Here is a 19,246-nt window from a genome sequence, read left to right on the forward strand (position 1 = left end):
CATCTAAAGGTGGTATATGCGAAGTTGAACCACAGCACTTTGTTTCTTGATGTTCAGCATTTTATCAAATACTACAACAACAATTTCACTTAATTTGAAGTTCCATAGATTTATATTTTAAACAAGGTGCAACTACCAAACATGAAGTCCAATTAACTTTAAAATGGGTACAAATGAACCATTTAGCAACAGTAACACTCATCTCCTTAATTCTGATCAAAATTACTTATTTCTGTATGTTGACTCTTTCAGTGTTTGTCATTCTTCTTGAAATGTTCAGTTTCAACACACTGTAACAAAGGTCATTGATTCATTCTACTCAGTCCAGTCAGTCAACAAAGTTACTAATGATACAGAGTGAATCATTCCACACAGTGTTACACCCTGCACTGGTCTTAACATTGTAGTCTAAACAAGCAAGAGTTCTCTTACACTTTCTGCTGTATTTTCTTTTATCAAGTGCAGTAACATTTTGACATTCCCTACAATTGGTCAATACCCACCCACATGTGCTATGCTTAGCGCTAATTCATGTTCCAAACATGAGATTGAAACTCACTTCAAGTACACAGGGATGATAATTAACTGTCAGATACAATAATTTTTCATTATCATAGGTGACAAAACAAGATATTCAAAAAAAAATATTATCACTAGATTTTTGCAGCAAAAAATAAACAAACTGAAATCATGAATTTACTTACAGTATATAGAAAGTTGAGATATTGACATTGGGATCAATTTCAGCACCACCATCAGCTGATATCAAGACTAACTGAAACATTTCCCTCAGTTCTGGAATGTCATCCGGTAGTATTGTGATGGCAATCTGGGAATCGGATTCAGCATTGGGAATGAGAGTTCTTCCAGATGCAGGGGTGACATCATCAGTCACCATTTGCCCATCCATGGATTGAACTTGCCAATTGACCTTACACAGAAATAGAATACAAATGTGAACTTGACACTTTCAAAAACCACCTTTAAAACTTGTTCATTACTTTGTAATGGAAAAATTATGGAATTCAACACAATATGACTCAATGTGGAGGTAGAATTTTTTTCGGACAAGTAGACATCAGAAATTTGAATATTGATGCTTACTTAAGGAGAAATTTAACAAATACTACTTGGATTTCTTTGTACAACAACAGAAGTAGAAAGTGAAATTCTATTAAAGACTATTTTCCCAATAATTTTATCATACTGAATGTCTCAATGTAATGATGTATCAGCAGAGAGAAACAGACAATGTTATACATGAACACAATCACTGATAACAAACAGGGAAATGTGGAAGAACTTATATTCATGGATGGTATTGTAGAATTTTCAATATCATGTGAGTGTGTGAGTAGTTCTAGCCTTACGTAGATGTCTCCAACAGTTCCTTCTCTTCTTGTAATTGGGAAAGTCACAATGGTTGGTACGGCCGTAATCTCCGGTTCATTGAATTCTCTGGCTTGAAGAGATTCACCGGTGAAGAGAACTACACCGTTAGGGTCACCATGTTTCATTATCTGAAATGTGATGTGAAGAGAAATAGATTATGGCATGTGAAGATATCTTGGTGAGAGAAAATAGCAATACTCTGTATTGCAATGAAGTCAGTTCCATTGACACATGAATATTTATGGTCATAAACTGAATAAGGATTACATTTGTGAACAATAAAAGAAAATTCAATAAATTGATCAACAAAATGCATAAAAACCTAATTTTGAGTTATTTTCAATATACTTTCTTTATTTCATTTATTTACACTTCTAACTGGCTTCTTATAAAGTTACAAGACACAAATTTCACATAAAATCTAAGTAACTATGTAAAGCAACTTCAGAATTACAGATTTAAGCAAGACTGAATGAAAGGCAACAAAACCTCGCAATGGTATATTATTCTTTTACATTATTTTGGGAGTACATAACTATTTATTAATTATAAAAGGCACCTCAACAGTATTGTACTATTACCTACAGTTTGAGTCCAGTATTTTGGAGGGTCACCAGGTAAAATTAAAAAGAACTTTTCAAAATGACATATGTTGAATTGAATGACACTCTTTGAATATTGTGAGGATGATGTAATATTGCTGAAAATCCCGATAACAGACACAACAATTGATTTACTCACAGTCAATGTTGCTGTGTTTCCAGCAGATTTCATTTCACCAGCCCCATTGATTTCATAAATTTCAACGATAAAGATTTCTTGCTGTTCAGCTCCTGGATATGGCTGAACTTGAAGAGTCAATGACTTTGATCCACGCTCTCCAAAGAAGAAAAATATTGATCCTTGTACATTGCCATCGACTGTAGAAATGTCTTCTGTTGAAGTCAATACATCTTCAGAGTTTGGTCCCAGGATTCGCCATTTAATCTGCAATGGAAAAAAGGATTACAGTTTGTGAGCATACTTGTCAGCATTCAGATAAACTGTTGTCTTAATTTTAAAAGCTAAATATACTAGTTTTGATGTTTAATTTCAAAATAGCATGCCCAGTTGCTCTATAGCGATGATTTCCATCACAAAAAGAAAGACAGACTTTATAAGCTTCCTGAAAAACAGTATTGAAAATGACATTCTGCATCATATGTTCCTTTTGCACTGTACATGACACATGGGTCACTTCGGGCAAGTATTAAACAACATTCACACTAGAATTATACACTAAGCCTTGGCAACAGATATTTGGACTCTCAAACTTTTACAATATATTTTCGGTCTACCACTTGTTGAAGACTAATTTTGAAGCTACAGGATTAACTAAAGTTTTCACAGGCTTATTGTTGTCAAAATTATGAGTTTAATTTTTCCGCGATTTTAAACTTCAAGAGTTGGTAACCAGGAAATATTGAGTAATTTGTTTCATAAGTTTGTACAGTAACTACTGATTTTTATTCTTGAGTTTGCAAGGGAAATGATTGAGATCTTGCTTACAGAAAGCTTGAGCAAATGTTTCATATTAAGTCTTTCAATTTTGAGGTGTATACTACTTTAACTGTGGAAAAGAAATCTAGCAGATACTGTATAGACGAATCAATCTATTTCATTGTATGCCATTGGATATTGTTCATTGTGTAATCATACACAAGGGAGATTGTAATGGTTTTGGTAATCAAAATGTAGAAATTGAGCTGCCTACTGTTTTAAAAGACTTTTAATTGTCAGTTGCTAAAATTGTTACACACTCATATTTCATGAAGACATAGTGTGCCACAGAATGACATACCTCTGTTGGCGTTAGGAAGGCATCTAGACCGCCAGTCCTTTCAATGCTGAATGTAATATCTCTCTCTGTGTCAGGATTCTCAATAACTCTGTTGATATCCGTTGCTAAGAAACCAATGAGACCATCAGGACCATCACTCTTTGCTATGGTAACAGTGGACAGCAGACTGTTTCCTAGTATAGCGCCCCCAGTGGCAGCAATGAGTCTAATCTCAAAAGTCTCTTCGAATTCCTTGTCGGAGTCATCAATGATGTCAACATCGATATATGCCACTGATTGGCCATCTTGGAAGATGACTTCACCATTGCTGAGAGAGTAATCTAATCCATTAGGCATTGCTGTTAATGACTGCGGTGAGTATGTTGCACTGACAAGTCCATAGCTACCAGCTACACGCTGTACTGGTATCGATGCAGTACCAATGTCTTCAGAAACTGAAGTAGAACGGAATAGAATAAGAGTTTTGTGCATTAGTTTGGACTGATGAGGATATGTAATTGATGAGTGATCAAAGAACTTTGGAAACAGTTACTGTATGTGAATATGATGTATACCTCTCCCTTTTGAAAATTTAGACTGTACATATCAAATGAACGAGTCTTAGAGCATTCTTGCTTAATAATGTTAAATCCAAATGCATACTCTCTACTGATGAAATAGTGAAAATCACTGCTAATTGGGTGTAAACACACTTAGAAATACCCTTTTATTAAGTGTTAAATTTAAAACTACTTTCTTTAAATAATAGAGTCTTCTGTCAGCAATTTACTTCTCTCCCATAATAATGAAACATTTCAGACTTTGTTCTCAAGACTTACCAACAAAATTGACTGCATCTTCTCCAAACTCAATAATACCCTCTGCATTATCATTTTTATCAATCTCTATGGTAACAACTGATATTGGTCCCATTTCTGGTGGCATATCCTTTGAGAGACCATTGTAATCGGTGTAATCATTGTCACTGTGTGGAAAGACATGGAAAACATGTAGATCACCTATAGGATGTAGATATTGAATCTATACGGGATCTACAAATCAATAAAGCAAATATACCATGCTTGTTATTGTTATCAGCTGCATATCTTTTTTATCCCACGGTCTAATTACATTAATCTATATACAATGAAATTCCTATATTCCTAAACTATAGTTGAGCACACAAATAAAAGACAGTTGAAAGAAATCTGCAGGATTCAGCTGTCTTTGTCTGATCCGGTGGTAAACTGATATAGGTATGCGTAAGGTTTCCCAGAAGAAAACAAGCATTTCAAAGGAAGCACATGTGGGCTAACCTAAAAATGACAAAGATAAGAGAAGAATTCAAAGTGTTTTCACATTGATGAGAACAACTAGAGCTCTATTGGTGCAGTAACACTTTTGATGCCTGAGTGAATATGTAGTGAAGATTAACACTAATGACAACCTGTCATGTGCACTGCATGACTGTACATGATACCATGTTGAGAACAACATTAAATACCAGGCTTACCTGTGTGACAGTAGAGTTAAGGAGGTGATATTTACAAAGAAATTCTCTGGACCCTCTGGCTCATTGTCTTCCAAAACAACAATTGTGATGACTTGAAGACGCACACCATCATTGAACACAACAGCTGAAAGCAGACAGAAATACAAAATGGTTAAAGCTTTAAAAGCAAGCTCAAGTTGTGCAATCAGTGTATTAAAGTTAGAAGTTATATTTACATTTAGAAATCTAAAATATTTGGTTTTCTTGAACATTGTGTCATTTAATCAGACTAAATTACAAACAACACATTTAACTAGTGTACATGATTGAAGTTGAACAAATATTTCATGATTTTGTAATAACAAGCTGTCACTTGAATGGCAGATCATACGTCATAAGTGAAAAATGCTCTTTCAACAACACACACATGTAATGTTGAATTGAACATCTATATAAAGTATATAAACTCACATCGTGATGATGAACTGAAATCCTGACCAGCGAGGGCGCTACCAGATGCTGTAGAGTAGCTGACTTGAACTCTGCCTATCAGACCTCCAGTGCGTACTATGTTCAGGTTGACCTATCAAAGCCAAAAACATGTATACTTAAAAGAAATATCTAATAGAAACGATTATATCATTTATAAAATTTAAAGGACTCAAATTGTAAAATTACGCAGTCTGAGAAGATTCAACTAATGAGAGAATGGGGGAAGATGAAGTTTTGTCAGATCTGTGAAAATAAGGTTTTCCTTTACTTATGCAGTGAATAGAAGTTTTCAGCACAAACTGGCATTGAACTAGACTCCTAACCTGTCTCTCATCTTCACTAACAGTGACCTGCTGAACTTCAAACTGGAAGATACCATGTGGGTTGTCACTGGCAGCTACTGTGATCAGTGCTTCATTTGCACCAGGAGTAATGTCAATGCTAGCGCCACCAGAGACTGATACTAACTGAAGTCTGTACAGCTGCTGCAATTCTGGTATCTCATCATCTTTGGTCTGTTGAGAAATTCAAAGTTACTTTCAAAATTTTGCTATATATGAATTTTGCTACACAGAGGGTTGTTGTCTGCCATAACTCTCAACACATAACCGTTCACCTTTGTTGGCAATGTACATCAGAGGCTATCAAAGATTGTCTTTAATTTGCAATTGACTATGGTTGAATGATCACCTGGTTGCTCATTGTATGTATAACGTTAATATGTAAATTATACTCAGTGAGCAAACAGTCTTTCTCTAATGTTACTTGATTTGTCATGAATACTCAGATGATGTAGTTCATCATACATACAACTAACTGCAGACTTGTTTGGAAATTTCTTTTAATGACCTAAGAAGGGCAGCCTTTTAAGCATTGTAGCAGCTATCAAACATCTTGCATAACTGCCTGTACCTGTAGAGTAATGGTAGTGTTCTGTAGTTGATCTTCAAAGACAACTGTTCCCGACGTTTGCTGGAAGGTGGCTTCATCTCTCGGTGACAATTGCCAGTTCACATTGACAGAACCAAACACTCCCTGACCACGCGTCAAACTGTAAAGCAGAAAGACGGAATCGCTTGGTTTACTTGTGCAGGACTTATGATAATAACAAATGGCAAAAAATATTTTGCGTAACGTAGAACACTAGCCAACACATATTTCATGTAAATGTAAACACCTAGTCTTGTTCTGCAAATTATAAACCAGAACATGTATGAGATAATAGTATTACTATAAATTAAAATCAAGAAATATTGCAGGAAAATGATAAAATATTCCACAGTGCACTTATATATTTTTCAATTTAGCATACATTGAGACATAAAGAATTGTTGCTTACAATATGTAGGCTGATCCATCATAATTGACACCAGGTTCACCAATGAGAACATTCCTTGATGGAGGTAAAATTGATACAATACCCGCAGCTCCACGGTTTGATAGGATCACAATAGTTGCATGTCCTGTAGAAGTGATAATAATTTCATACAATACAGTCCTGACAATGCAAGAAGCTGCAAACATTTTTATATATGATTTGTATTCAATTATCATTATCCATGTTAACTACTTTTTTCATCAGAGAGGGAATGTCTTGACTGTGTAACTACAGACCAGACATTTTCTACCCAGTGTGGCCATGTTGATTTATTTGAGGAGTTAACAAACTATATCAAAATATTTTTTTTCATTTTTGTATCAGAAATGAATGATATGGCCTCCTTTTCATATGGCAAATACTAGGAGAATGTGTGCTAACTCATCAAAAATACAAAAAGTCATTTTGTCTTCTGAAAATCTTATTCATCTGGCAGTAGCATCTGCTGTTAAGTTACCAATCTCACAAAATTCACTGTTTCAGGAGCTGTTTATTAATGTAATGATCAATTGATTAGAGTAGGTTGAAAAGTTGACATGCACTTACTGAAAACTGGTGAAATATCTGCATCATTGGTAACACTGATAATATCCAATGAGAATCTCTCCTCTCCTTCCAGAATTTCATCTGCTACAGCACGGAGTCTGATGAATTGTTGCGTTACTCCCTGGATAATGCAAAAGTGAGCATTATACCCTACATTAACACTGCACGCTGGTTACTAGAGATTTGTCATTTACAGTTTTAACAATGTGAAAACTGATTATGTCTACATGATATGTTATGAGAAGGACCATTAAAATTACAAAAACTTTAATTTGTATTTGAAAAATTGTTCTCAGAAAAAACAACTTCACCAAATGTATTTTAGAAAATGCTGAAAAACATTAAACTTCAAAGCTAATAAATAAGCACATGGTTTGTATTGAACTACACATAATGAAAATGAAGAGCTCATTATGTGCCCATTTTTCCCAAATTTTGATTTTTTGGTGTCATCAACAAAGACTGTTCGGATCACACTACAGCTTGTACACCACATACAATATGAAAACTTACCGCTGAGAAAATCAATGTGCCCTCTGAGGGTGAAATATCATCTCTGCCAGCTTCTTCAACTTGCCACTGTACCTGTACTGTACCAACACTACCTTGACTTCTCTGTACAACAAATGTCACTACACCATTGGGATCATTGTTTGTTGCAGATTCCATCACAGACTCCTAATAAATGAAATGTATTCAGTTGTATAACTGGTCAATGGGTTTGGGCCAAACCATGGTAATGAAAGGGTTAAAACTCTGTTCTACTCCACATTGTGAAGTATGACCTTTCCCGCACATACTGTATCTATATAGGAAATGTTATTTCAATACGGACATGAAAGTTCTATTGAAAACATAACATAGAATGTTCATAATCTGAACACTACACTCTGACATGGGCAGACCCACATTGCTTTTAAAAGTGAAGAGTAAATACTACATTACTCCCTTTCATAAAATAATAAGGAAACAAGATTTTGTTACTTTACTTATACATAGGCTTCTTAAACTTCACATGTAATAAGTTAGTTTAGCAATAAACATCACCAAAAACCATGGATGTTAACAGCTTGCACATGAGTTCTCTGACAATGCAATGAACACAGATAGTTATTTCTCACCTCGGTTGATGTGAAACCAAAAAGTCCAAACGGTGAATCATTCTTTATAATCTTGACAGTTACAAGCGTCTCACTGCCTAACACTGCACCATTGGTAGGGTTGTATAATCTTACATTGAATGTCTGCAATCAATGATAAATAGTAATCTTATGTACAACATTGAAGAAATAAATTATTAATTATCAAAATAACTGTTTAATTCATGAAAATTGTTGTTTGGAGCAAAATGTTATGATAGAGATGAAATTTCTTACAAATAATGTTTTAGATTTCAAATTCTACAATAAGCAGACAAAATTGTCTATTTCACAGAAACATCAGTTCAATAAATACACACTAGTTTCACAGTTTGAGGCTGATTCTAAATCTAATCCCACCTCTACCTCTAATAAACATAGCCTACATGCTTGAAAACACAAATACATAGACAAATATTCCAACTAACGTGTGTTTGTTTGTAAAGACATTATTCTTACCTCATCATTTTCTGATTCACTGTCATCTGTGATAGTGATGTCAACTGAAGATTCTCTCTGAAATCAAATCAGAAATACAACGATAATTGCAGGGTGTTTTATCTCACATGGATTTGCAAATTTGATCTTTCACAACAATCAACTCTATTTCAAATATTTCAAAGTAATACAAAATCCCAGAATACTAAATTTCACTTGTATCTTCAACATTTAAAGTGTGTAAATGATCAAAAAACAGGCAAAGAAGAGTATGACAGAAGTATTTCAGCAACACTGTGACTGTGATCAAGGCGCCATTGACACTTCGAGACCCAACATCCACAGTACAAATTAGAGACTGTCAACCAGTGCATGTAGCCTGAGTTCTGATTCATGAAAGGCAAAATGTTCGTATGCAGACCTGTCAATTGAGATATGGTGCCAGTTTTTGATCCAATTACAAGAAATAACTTCAATACAATACCCAGACACTTGATAGGTTGAACTTACCTGGCCATCTTGGAATGATATATTTTGTGACATTGATTGGTTAAACTTACTTGGCCCTCTTGGAATGATACAATACCCTGACACTTGATTGGTTGAACTTACCTGGCCATCTTGCGAAATCCTGACACTTGATTGGTTGAACTTACCTGGCCATCTTGGAATGATACATTTTGTGACACTTGATTGGTTGAACTTACCTGGCCATCTTGGAATGATACCATACCCTGACACTTGATTGGTTGAACTTACCTGGCCATCTTGGAATGACACACTTCCTGACATTGGAGAGAAATCATCAGATGATGCTGAAGCAATGAATGCTTGCCAGCTGACTTGTACGGCTGTGTATGTTCCCTCTGATCTACTGACTTTTAACTGTATTAAACCATCAGTGCCACCACCCTCATAGACTTCAACTTCACCCAAGTCATTCTGAAATATACATACACCATGGGAGATATATTTGAACATTGTTTTACATTAACTGTCGTGGAAACATGGGTAGTAAACAGAGTGCACGGTCATAACATGGGAAATGCTACCAGTATACAAGTAGATAAAGACTGTCTAGAAAAACTATTTACTTGTAGTGTACTTCCATCATGGAATGATGTGTGAAAAATACAGGTTGACATGCACTGACAGTTACTCATCAATGAGATTGCAAGGAATTCAAAAATCTACAGGTAAATCAGCTATTAGTTTTGTTTTTCTTCTACCTGCTCAACAAACAATAATAACGTCAACCAAGAGCAAATGACCACTGAAGTTAGGTAGACATCTTTTGTTTCAGTGGCAAATCAAACATGTACTGGTGTAAAAGGGACACATTGGTAAATATAGAAATAACGGGCGACGCGCTGACCATTAACGTTTATTTGTGGGCAAGGGCGAGAGGAAAGCCAAAAATTAACGGGCGAGGCTTGCCGAGCCCGTTAATTTGGCTTTCCTCAAGCCCGCACCCACAAAATAAACGTTAATGGTCAGAGCGGAGTCTGTTATTTCCATTATATTATCAGCGAACCCAAGAAAACCGTCTAAAATTTCCGAAAATTTCAGGAGCGAACGACAACTGGGCCCAGAAACTGAGCAATACGCGACGAACATTCACGCGCGCTGTAAAAATTTGGCAAATCCGGAGATGTTTTCAGAAAAATGTATCTCAACTTGACCTACAAGTGCTCCATTTCATTTTGTGATTGATTATGATTTACGTTTGAGCTGTAAAGTTACAATACTTTGAGTTGTTAATCTTATTATTCATATTCACGGGCATGTAAACAGACCATTACTGTGTATTTGTGGTCAGTCACGTGGTTCAGCTCGACCAATCAAAACGCGACGGGCAGGGCATGGTAATATAATGGTTCGTATGTCATCACTTTAATTCCAATAACAAGTTTAATAGAACAAAAACAGTAAGGACAAAAGTTCACATCTGTATAAGGCAAAATTTTGCATTGACAAGCTGGAACCTGGACCAGTACACACAGCAATATACGGTTGGCAGTATAATGTTTGTTATGGTTTATGCACATTTTATGGTTTACTAGTGGTGCTGGTCTGTGTAATTGTCAGGCACCGTTCCGTATGTGTCACATTTTAACATGTGTCAAGACTGATTGAAAATTTAATTTTGATGAATGTTGCTATGATATTGTCTCGCACTGGTTGCATACAAATTTTCCCTACCTTTTCAACATCAAACTGTAGAACACCCCTGGCATAGTCATTCTCAGTGATGGTTATCTCAGCGACACTCTGTCCAATCTTAACGCTAGGAGCAGCACCACCAATGGGAATTCCTGACGCCAATGACACTGAGGTAATGTTTACAAGGAACACTTCTGGTCCTTCCGGTACTCCATCCTGTACATATGCAAACATGTAAAACTTATTCAATGTGTATCATATGAGAGTTTGAACTGTCATCATTATGATTACAGATATTTTCTGTGCTAATAAGTCCAACTTCATGGTTCTTTTGTGTATCTTGTCAAACAAAGCTATTTTTGAAGATTGAACACAAATTTGGCAGTGAAGTTGTAGTTTCATGGCAATGGTAGGTCAATCAACCACTGATAATATATAACTTTAAAGTGTCCCTAAGAATATGTTACATGTACATGTATTAATGCTTGCACATATTGGCAGTGGCCAGACTCTATCATAGCAAGGAACTGCCACTATTGACAATTATCATTAATTTCTATAATGAATAAAAAAAAGCTTTTTCCTTTTAATATTTCAAAATAACTGCAACAACAGAAACAAACACTTATACACTGTATTAGTTTTTATAGTGTTTCATTGACACTGGTTTTCAATATTGAAACTACCTAATATCATGTTTTCCAGACAATAAAATAGAATTACAAGATTTATAACATCAACTTACAGCCCTGACAGTGACATAGACATCCATTTCTGTAATGCCTTCATTCATTGTAATTGTATTCACAGTATTCACAAAGTCATCACCAGGACTGGCTCTTTGCTGAGAAGGTACTGAGAGATCTTCAGATGTGCTGAAAATACGATAGAAACTTGATAAGATGATCTATCCTATCATAAAAATCTTATAAATGACTATTTGACATCAAAATTTATCACTTTTATTGGATGTAACTTTGTTGCCATAAAGTGTTTTATAATACAATTCATGAAAAGAGAGAGAATTATAGCTTTTACAGCAGCAACAATATGACTTATAATGAGAACTACTGTACAAAATGGTACAAAGAAAACCAAAACTTTGTGAAAATGGAGATCACAAAGATCTAAAGTCACCATGTTTATGTAGAATATTGTGAGAAATTATTAAAATGTTGAGAGTGAAGTGTTACATCTACATTTCATCAAAATATGCCATTGTTTCAGATTGCAAAGTAAGGATGGATGAACTTGTCAATGAATTGGAATTCTGTACATCTTAATAAATCAAATATTACCTATATGTAACAGAAACAGTTCCCTGGCTGCCTTGCTCTCTAGTAATCTTCAAAGTCACTGTAGCTGTGAAGTCTTCCTGTTCTGGTTCATCCACAGTCATTCTGAGTGAGTCCAGACTCCATGCAATGACTCCATGAGGTGAATCATTGGCAATCACTGTCAGTCTGGCCATGTCTTCTGTACTGCTGATGGTAGCACCTCGGCCTGGCAAGGCTGTACCAGATTGTACCACACGGGTCAGCTGAATGTAACTAACTTCATCCAACTCTGGTTCAGCGTCAGCCATGATGTTGAGATAGATGACAGCAGTGGCCAGACCGTCAGGAAACTCAATCTGCAATCATGTGACAAATCAATTGATATTACATTCTTTTAGCTGATAGTTTTGTATAGAAGAGTTTTCACACAATGGGTTCATTTGATCATAGTATAACCAATAAACATTTTCATGACCAGCAGTGAGTATGTTAAATGACTACATGTATATCCATCACAATGACAGATATCAAACATAAAGAGTACTAGAAAATGATAGACACATTCAACAGCAAACTGGTACTCTCCTTATTACTAGTAAAACAATTGAAAGCAACTATTTTGTTGAAAAAAAGCAACAAACATCCATGAGTCAATAATTCTTCCAAATAAATCTTCCAAAAGATTTCATTATCAAATAATATGCCTGAATTCTTGTAGTATGATTAGAGTTCATCAGACTGTTTCTCAGTGATGATCTCATGCTGTGCACATCTACTATGTGCACAAATATCTATAGACACAACTTAAAACACTACACAAAAAATATACAGTAATATATTGTACTGGATTTATTATATAATGCATAATCTGAAGTAAATTATTTTCTATATATGATGGGTCATTATCAACCTATTTGGCTGCTGAAGTTATACTCAATACCACACTATAAATGAATATTACTATGTCACAATGTTTTGCATTAGATGGAATTTTCAACCACAGATACCCAATTCAACAAAATCTGCAACACTGCACTTTATAAGATACCGGAAGGTTTGATAATGAACTCACCTGTCCTGATGTTGGTGTGATATCGTTTGAACTGTGATCACCTGTAGCTTGCCATTCAACTACAACCAACCCAGCTGTACCATACTGTCGTCTCACAGTCAACACAACTGGATTGTCATTTTGTAATTCCTCAACGTGCACATTTAGTGAATCCTGCAGAATGTAAAAAAGCAGAAAAGTTGAGCAATATGTTCATGAATGCAAATGAAAAAAGTCCACTAGGAGAAAATGAGTATCAGATATCACAATCACTGTGTGTGGTTTATTGCGATTACATGATAACAGATTTTCTTGCATGGAACATAAAAATAGGATTTTTGCTTTTGCTGAGAGCTTGGACAAGTGCCAACCATAATATAACGAAAATATAGCACAGTTCTCTTCATATCTCCACCAATTAGATTGCTGTATTTGCACCATCAATATACTTGTATGATATAATGATCAACTGATCAGAGAAAGATTTCTAACACTTGTCAGGGCTTACCTGATCAAAGGCAATGATTCCATGTGCATTGTCATTGGATAAGATGTTTATCATAACTCTATTCAGATTACTGATTTCAGCTCCCCCAGTTGGGTTGGAAATTGCAACATAAAAATCTTCAGTATCTTCAGGGGTCTCATCATCCAGTATACTCACAGTCACTGTTCTCTGGCTTTCACCGTGACCAAATGTCAACATTCCAGACCTGGAATAGAGTTCAGTGTAAATTATGACGTTTCCATCAAATTCCATCAATGTAACTTGAACTTCTATATTGACTCACTATGGAATAGAAAAACACTGGTATAAAATCACTCTATTCTACAATCAGTCAAATTTGAATCTTTTCTTCTGATAAAAAAAATGTTCCTCATTTAATTGGGTGTTTAATGGCCAAAAGGTTAGTCACACAACCATAAATTATCAAACAGACTACCTAACAATATTGGACAGCAGGATTTTGCAAAAGTTAAGAAAATGCTGGCAGGCTTTCTTAAGATTTGAATTTGATCATAAAGGTTGATTTTGGCCCTGATGAATACACAGCTAAGGACATAACCCTTTCACCCCAGTTCCCTATGAAGATATCCAACTTTACCATTGTAAACAATGGGATTGGGTCAAACCATGGTGATGAAAGGGTTAAGCCTACTTACCTTGGGGTGTAATCAGATCCTTCTCCAAGACTGACTATCTGATAGATATAAGATACTGTCAGTGACTGGCCATCTCCATAGCTAGCAGATGCCAACAGGGTCACAGGGTCACCGACATTCCTATCTACAGTAACTGGTGTCAGATCAAAAGCTGGTGGTGCTGATAGTAATATCTCAAACTGAACGTTTCTCCACACATAGATTGTAGAATCAGCCCTGGCATTGCCAATACTCAGGTACATATTACCATTGTCAGTGTAAGCACTGACCGACTGGGCATTGTTTGTTCTCAACTGTTGGAAATTGACGAAACTCTGGGATGTGATTTCCCATTTCATTACTGCAGAATCAATAGCCGTACTGCCATCTGAAAGATAATAGAGGTAATGTTGATGTTGTTGGTCTACTTTATGCAGATTCTGTAAACTGAAATATCAGTCATCTCTAAAATTACACAGCCTAAAATTGCTAAAGGTCACGATTCACTCTTTGAATGTCGAGGGGAATATAAGTAATTACTGTAAATATATTCTGGTATGCATAGAATAACTCTGGAACTGAAACTAAAAAAGCTACATTAATAATATGGAACATCTACTTGCTGTGTTGAGGTGGTATGCACCTCCAAACTGAAATACTTAGCTTATGCTCAGCTTGTCCTCAAGGAGACTTTGAACCAATCTCTTATCACATCAAGAATGCTAGATTCACATCCCACTTTGTATACCGGTATTGCTGAATTCAGCCTTAGATATGCACCTTTGTACACTCTACTATCAAGGAAAATCCACAAATTTTGACTTATAGACAACCATACAGTTTCCAAAACCTGCCCCGTCCATGAATAATAGAGTAGACGAGTAAAATTAGACAATAACCCATTAATGTACCACATGTATGTGACTTTTCCTTACCATTTGTTCTGCTGTTGGTGAAGACAAGATAGGTATCCACTCCAATGGTGAATGAAATCACATCAGTGGCTCCCCTGGTTGCAATGGACTGATACTCTTCCAAGCGATTGTTGCTCCATTTATACAACATGGAACTATGGGTAAAAAAACACACAAGACAATTTGGCAAATTGAAGAGAACTGGATAATTGCCGACATGTAAAAAAGTTTCATAGTCTTGTTATATCATGAAACATTTGCATATGATTTCATGCATTCAAAGTCAGGTAAAGTGAGATGTCTATCAATTCATATAACAAGCATTTTTAACATTTTTTCCCCATTTACTAGTATTTGAGTATTTTGTCACTGAATGGAGACTCCTGCAAGACATTCTGAAAGGGTATCATTGGAATAAGCTATGTACATGTGTATGATTCATTTACAGAAATCTGACCAAAGTTACGTACTTTGTCTCGAGAGAGGCTTTAGAGGAGTCATATCTATTGGCAACTGCTACGTAGGTTGCACCACCAATCTTGAAAGCAGTGACACCAACGGCCCCTGAAGTGCTCAGCAACTGAGACTGGACAAATTGTGACCCACTCCATAGCAACACCTGGGAGCTTATTGTGGTGACATCATTGTTGTCTATTTCATTGGTGATGATGAGGTAAGTTTCAACACCCACAGTGAAGAAAGTGACATCACTGGCGCCATCACTTGGGATATCTTGGATCTGGAAATGGATAAATCATACAGGTTTTAAAATTCAAAAGTCACTAAGGATAATTTATTGGAATTATATCCGACGGAGATTATTCAATTTTAATCTATAAATCTCAAAATGGTGTGAATTAACTTGTATCAGAAACTTTTAATTTAAAATGATAGGATTCTACTTGCTTTAAGCACAACGTTTGCATTAATTTGAATGATCGAAATGGGCCTTGCATTTAACGGGTTCAGACAGGAGTCATAAAATTACTTCAGGTATGACATTTCTTTTCAATCAGCTTTCTACGTTGTACATTTTTGACTCTTAGAAGTGCACAGTCACAATAGACAATTCAAGTGTGAGAAATCTACCTACCAAAGTCAAGGTGCCACTAATTCCTACGCTGTAAATCCTTGAAGAGGTTCTGTATTTGCCGATACTACCATGGTTAGCAACGGCCAGATACATAGCGCCCCCTATCATTGTTGTTGCTGCCTTTATTCCACCATCAGTTTCAATTGCCTGATATAGCAAATACAAACAAAGGTTATTGAGTCATTCAAACAGAGGCCACAGACAGCTAACAAAAAAGTGCATCACTTTTTCACCACAATGGAAAAATGTTAACATGCTACCTATAAGGAAGAAAAACAAACTTACAGTATTTTAAAAACTGTATCGGATTGGTCAAGAATAAATCACTTCATGCAGTAACATACAGATATGTGTTTCAAACCCTTGAAATGTTTGTAAAAACAGAGTAAATTTCCTTAAATATAGAGGGACAACTCCAGTACGAACAAGTAAGAAAAAAGAAAGTTAATTATTTCTCACCTGTAGAGGGACAAACTGTCCTTGCCACACATACAGCACAGAGTTGTAGATGCTTGTCATGTTGTCACTGGCTGAGCCATCACTGCCAACTTCAGTTGTCAGAGGTCCAACGTTAGCATTATTGATCAAAACCAGATACTGATCTGACCCCATTGAAAAGCTGTGCCAACTACGAATGCCATACCCTTGCAATGTTTGTACAACAGACAATTCAGTCAATGCAGAACCACCTAACAAGTACAGAAGAAATGAAGAAAAATATCTTGATCAGAATATGGTGTGAAACATGTGAAATTACTTGAATTAGAAATATACCTGTGTGTCATTGCTTGTATATAGTAACAATCATGTAAATGGCATTCTTCGTATTGTTTTGGAATGTACAATGGATTATTATCAGATTTTTAACCACCGCAAAATATGGAAATTGGAATTCCTTTTGATGGTGAAAAGAACTAAAAGGCATAGGAATCACTTACTGAGAGCTGTAGCAGATCCAGGCATAGTCTGCCATTGAACACTGACAGTGTCTAGTGTACCTCTAGCTCTGTACACTGTGAAGAATGCAGTGCCAGCATCCTCCTCAACATTCACTGATGTTGCACTGCAAAGACAAAATGATAATTGAACAATTCATCATGTGAAGGATCTTACTCAGCCTATTCTATGAAACTATGGTTGTTTTGTTGTTGTTTTGAGACATGCTTGGAATGTTGAGGTGCATGAAGTCAAGATCACCTTTGGGTTACACTTTCATTAAAAATCCTTGGAATAAAAAGACAATTCTGATTCAATTGAAAATTGAAGTTGAAACTATCATAATTACCTTGTTTGTCACATTAAATTACAAAAGCTAATATATCTTGTTAATATTACTGAAAAGTGTCAAGAGTATGCTATTTTTATCATTTGTATGCTTCATACTGAGTTTGTAATGTTTTCAAGATGCTTAATAAATGCTTTATGATATGACTTCTTTGCTGGGATCTAGGTTCATATGTGGAATTGTTCAAAAACACAAAGTATGGCTGTTTTTTAGCAAATTACAGATACTACCGGTACATCCAAGATAGTAATCTCTGATTACTGGAGGAAACTTACCCTGGCAGTGCGTACGGATAGATCTGTATCAGACCATATGGAGCATCATTATCAGCAACATTGATGTATGCAACTGTTGGATATCCTAGGATTGCTCCTCCAGTCGGTGTCAGTAATCTAACAACAAAACCTTCATCTAACTCTGGCTCTTCATCACGTATGGCTGAAATCTCCAGAACCTGGTCAAAGAGACATGATTTTATGTCAACGTAGAGAACTTCAAATATCTGTCAAACAGGATTACAGTACAATGCACAATTATGTAAAGCTGCATGATTTGAGACATACATACAAAGGGAAAATTTTTAACCCATATATCACCATTGCTTGGCCCAATGTCATTTTTTCCTATGGCAATGTTGGACTTCTACACAGAAATGAGGGTTAGAGGTTTAAACCATGGAGTCTAGAATTATCAGACTTTTTTCCTTTTATTTTCATGGAAATACTTGTATGTTTCTTATTAACTCTGCACCTTTTATGTTTTCCAATGCATTTTGGATCAAACGGAACATGGTTTTTTTGAGTATTTGTACATTACGTATCTTTAAAACATGTCAGCCACAAAGTCATGTACACTTTTATGAACTATGCCGATACAGAGGATAAAAATATAAAGCAGTTGTAAAACTCACTGTTGTATCAATATTGGCTTCAAAGGTGATAAAACCTTCAACTGGTAAGACATCAGTTACTCCTTCACTTCCATCCAGGTGTAGGACTTTAAACGGAACCTGTATTTCCTGGAATGATCCTCTATCTCGGACAACAGTAAACCTGGCAACACTGTCTGCTGAACTGGTGACAGTCGGCTCATAGATGGTGAGGTTTGTGAAAGTTGCAAAAGATACAATGCCAAATGCGTCATCATTGGAGAGGATGGTGATGGAGGCTGTTCAAACAAACAAACAAAATGTTACTCACAAGCCATCCCATTACACGCTTGTATTTCTACTACACCCAGGTTTTATAATAACTTCCTATTTATCTTATTAAACCAAAGTATGCAAGGGTTTAGAGAGAGAACTCATCACTGAAAGATACAAAGTATCACTGTTTGAAATATTGTCACATTGGATACTTGGAATGGAATGAGCTTCAAATTTGAATCTGTGACTACAGTAAGTGTATTTATAATCAGAATGGTCATCCCTCATTGACAGCATGTCTTACTGAATGGCTTAGCAGAGGGAAATCTAACAGGGGAGGTGACTGGCTGGTAACTCTTGTTCTTGGCGTGTCTAAGCTTGACTTTGATTGGTTCACGGTGTCCCTCACTCCTGCCCTCACTTTGACCCACACTAATAATAATGTAAGGGCCCTCACTTCACGCACTGACTATAACCCAC

The 19,246-nt window shown here is 35.9% G+C and overlaps 1 protein-coding gene across 3 annotated transcripts in view; it reads right to left on the minus strand.

Moving 5' to 3' along the window:
* Positions 1-19,246, minus strand: part of LOC139122042 (adhesion G-protein coupled receptor V1-like) — a 95,981-nt gene that overhangs the window by 31,721 nt on the left and 45,014 nt on the right. For all 3 annotated transcript variants that reach the window (XM_070687407.1, XM_070687408.1, XM_070687406.1), the window contains 28 exons: positions 18,533-18,789; positions 17,898-18,076; positions 17,276-17,400; positions 16,797-17,026; positions 16,338-16,484; positions 15,715-15,983; positions 15,266-15,399; positions 14,352-14,718; positions 13,696-13,900; positions 13,209-13,361; positions 12,158-12,492; positions 11,605-11,734; positions 10,899-11,075; positions 9,456-9,638; positions 8,718-8,774; positions 8,241-8,363; positions 7,633-7,797; positions 7,120-7,240; positions 6,535-6,658; positions 6,108-6,246; positions 5,519-5,710; positions 5,175-5,286; positions 4,725-4,848; positions 4,051-4,196; positions 3,233-3,666; positions 2,134-2,379; positions 1,371-1,520; positions 705-931 (listed from right to left, as the gene is read on the minus strand). In XM_070687407.1, the coding sequence (XP_070543508.1) occupies positions 705-931; positions 1,371-1,520; positions 2,134-2,379; positions 3,233-3,666; positions 4,051-4,196; positions 4,725-4,848; positions 5,175-5,286; positions 5,519-5,710; positions 6,108-6,246; positions 6,535-6,658; positions 7,120-7,240; positions 7,633-7,797; positions 8,241-8,363; positions 8,718-8,774; positions 9,456-9,638; positions 10,899-11,075; positions 11,605-11,734; positions 12,158-12,492; positions 13,209-13,361; positions 13,696-13,900; positions 14,352-14,718; positions 15,266-15,399; positions 15,715-15,983; positions 16,338-16,484; positions 16,797-17,026; positions 17,276-17,400; positions 17,898-18,076; positions 18,533-18,789 (5,251 nt within the window). The remainder of the gene's footprint in view (positions 1-704; positions 932-1,370; positions 1,521-2,133; positions 2,380-3,232; positions 3,667-4,050; positions 4,197-4,724; positions 4,849-5,174; positions 5,287-5,518; positions 5,711-6,107; positions 6,247-6,534; positions 6,659-7,119; positions 7,241-7,632; positions 7,798-8,240; positions 8,364-8,717; positions 8,775-9,455; positions 9,639-10,898; positions 11,076-11,604; positions 11,735-12,157; positions 12,493-13,208; positions 13,362-13,695; positions 13,901-14,351; positions 14,719-15,265; positions 15,400-15,714; positions 15,984-16,337; positions 16,485-16,796; positions 17,027-17,275; positions 17,401-17,897; positions 18,077-18,532; positions 18,790-19,246) is intronic.

The sequence above is a fragment of the Ptychodera flava genome, chromosome 21 (assembly GCF_041260155.1).
Source record: "Ptychodera flava strain L36383 chromosome 21, AS_Pfla_20210202, whole genome shotgun sequence".
Lineage (NCBI taxonomy): Eukaryota > Metazoa > Hemichordata > Enteropneusta > Ptychoderidae > Ptychodera > Ptychodera flava.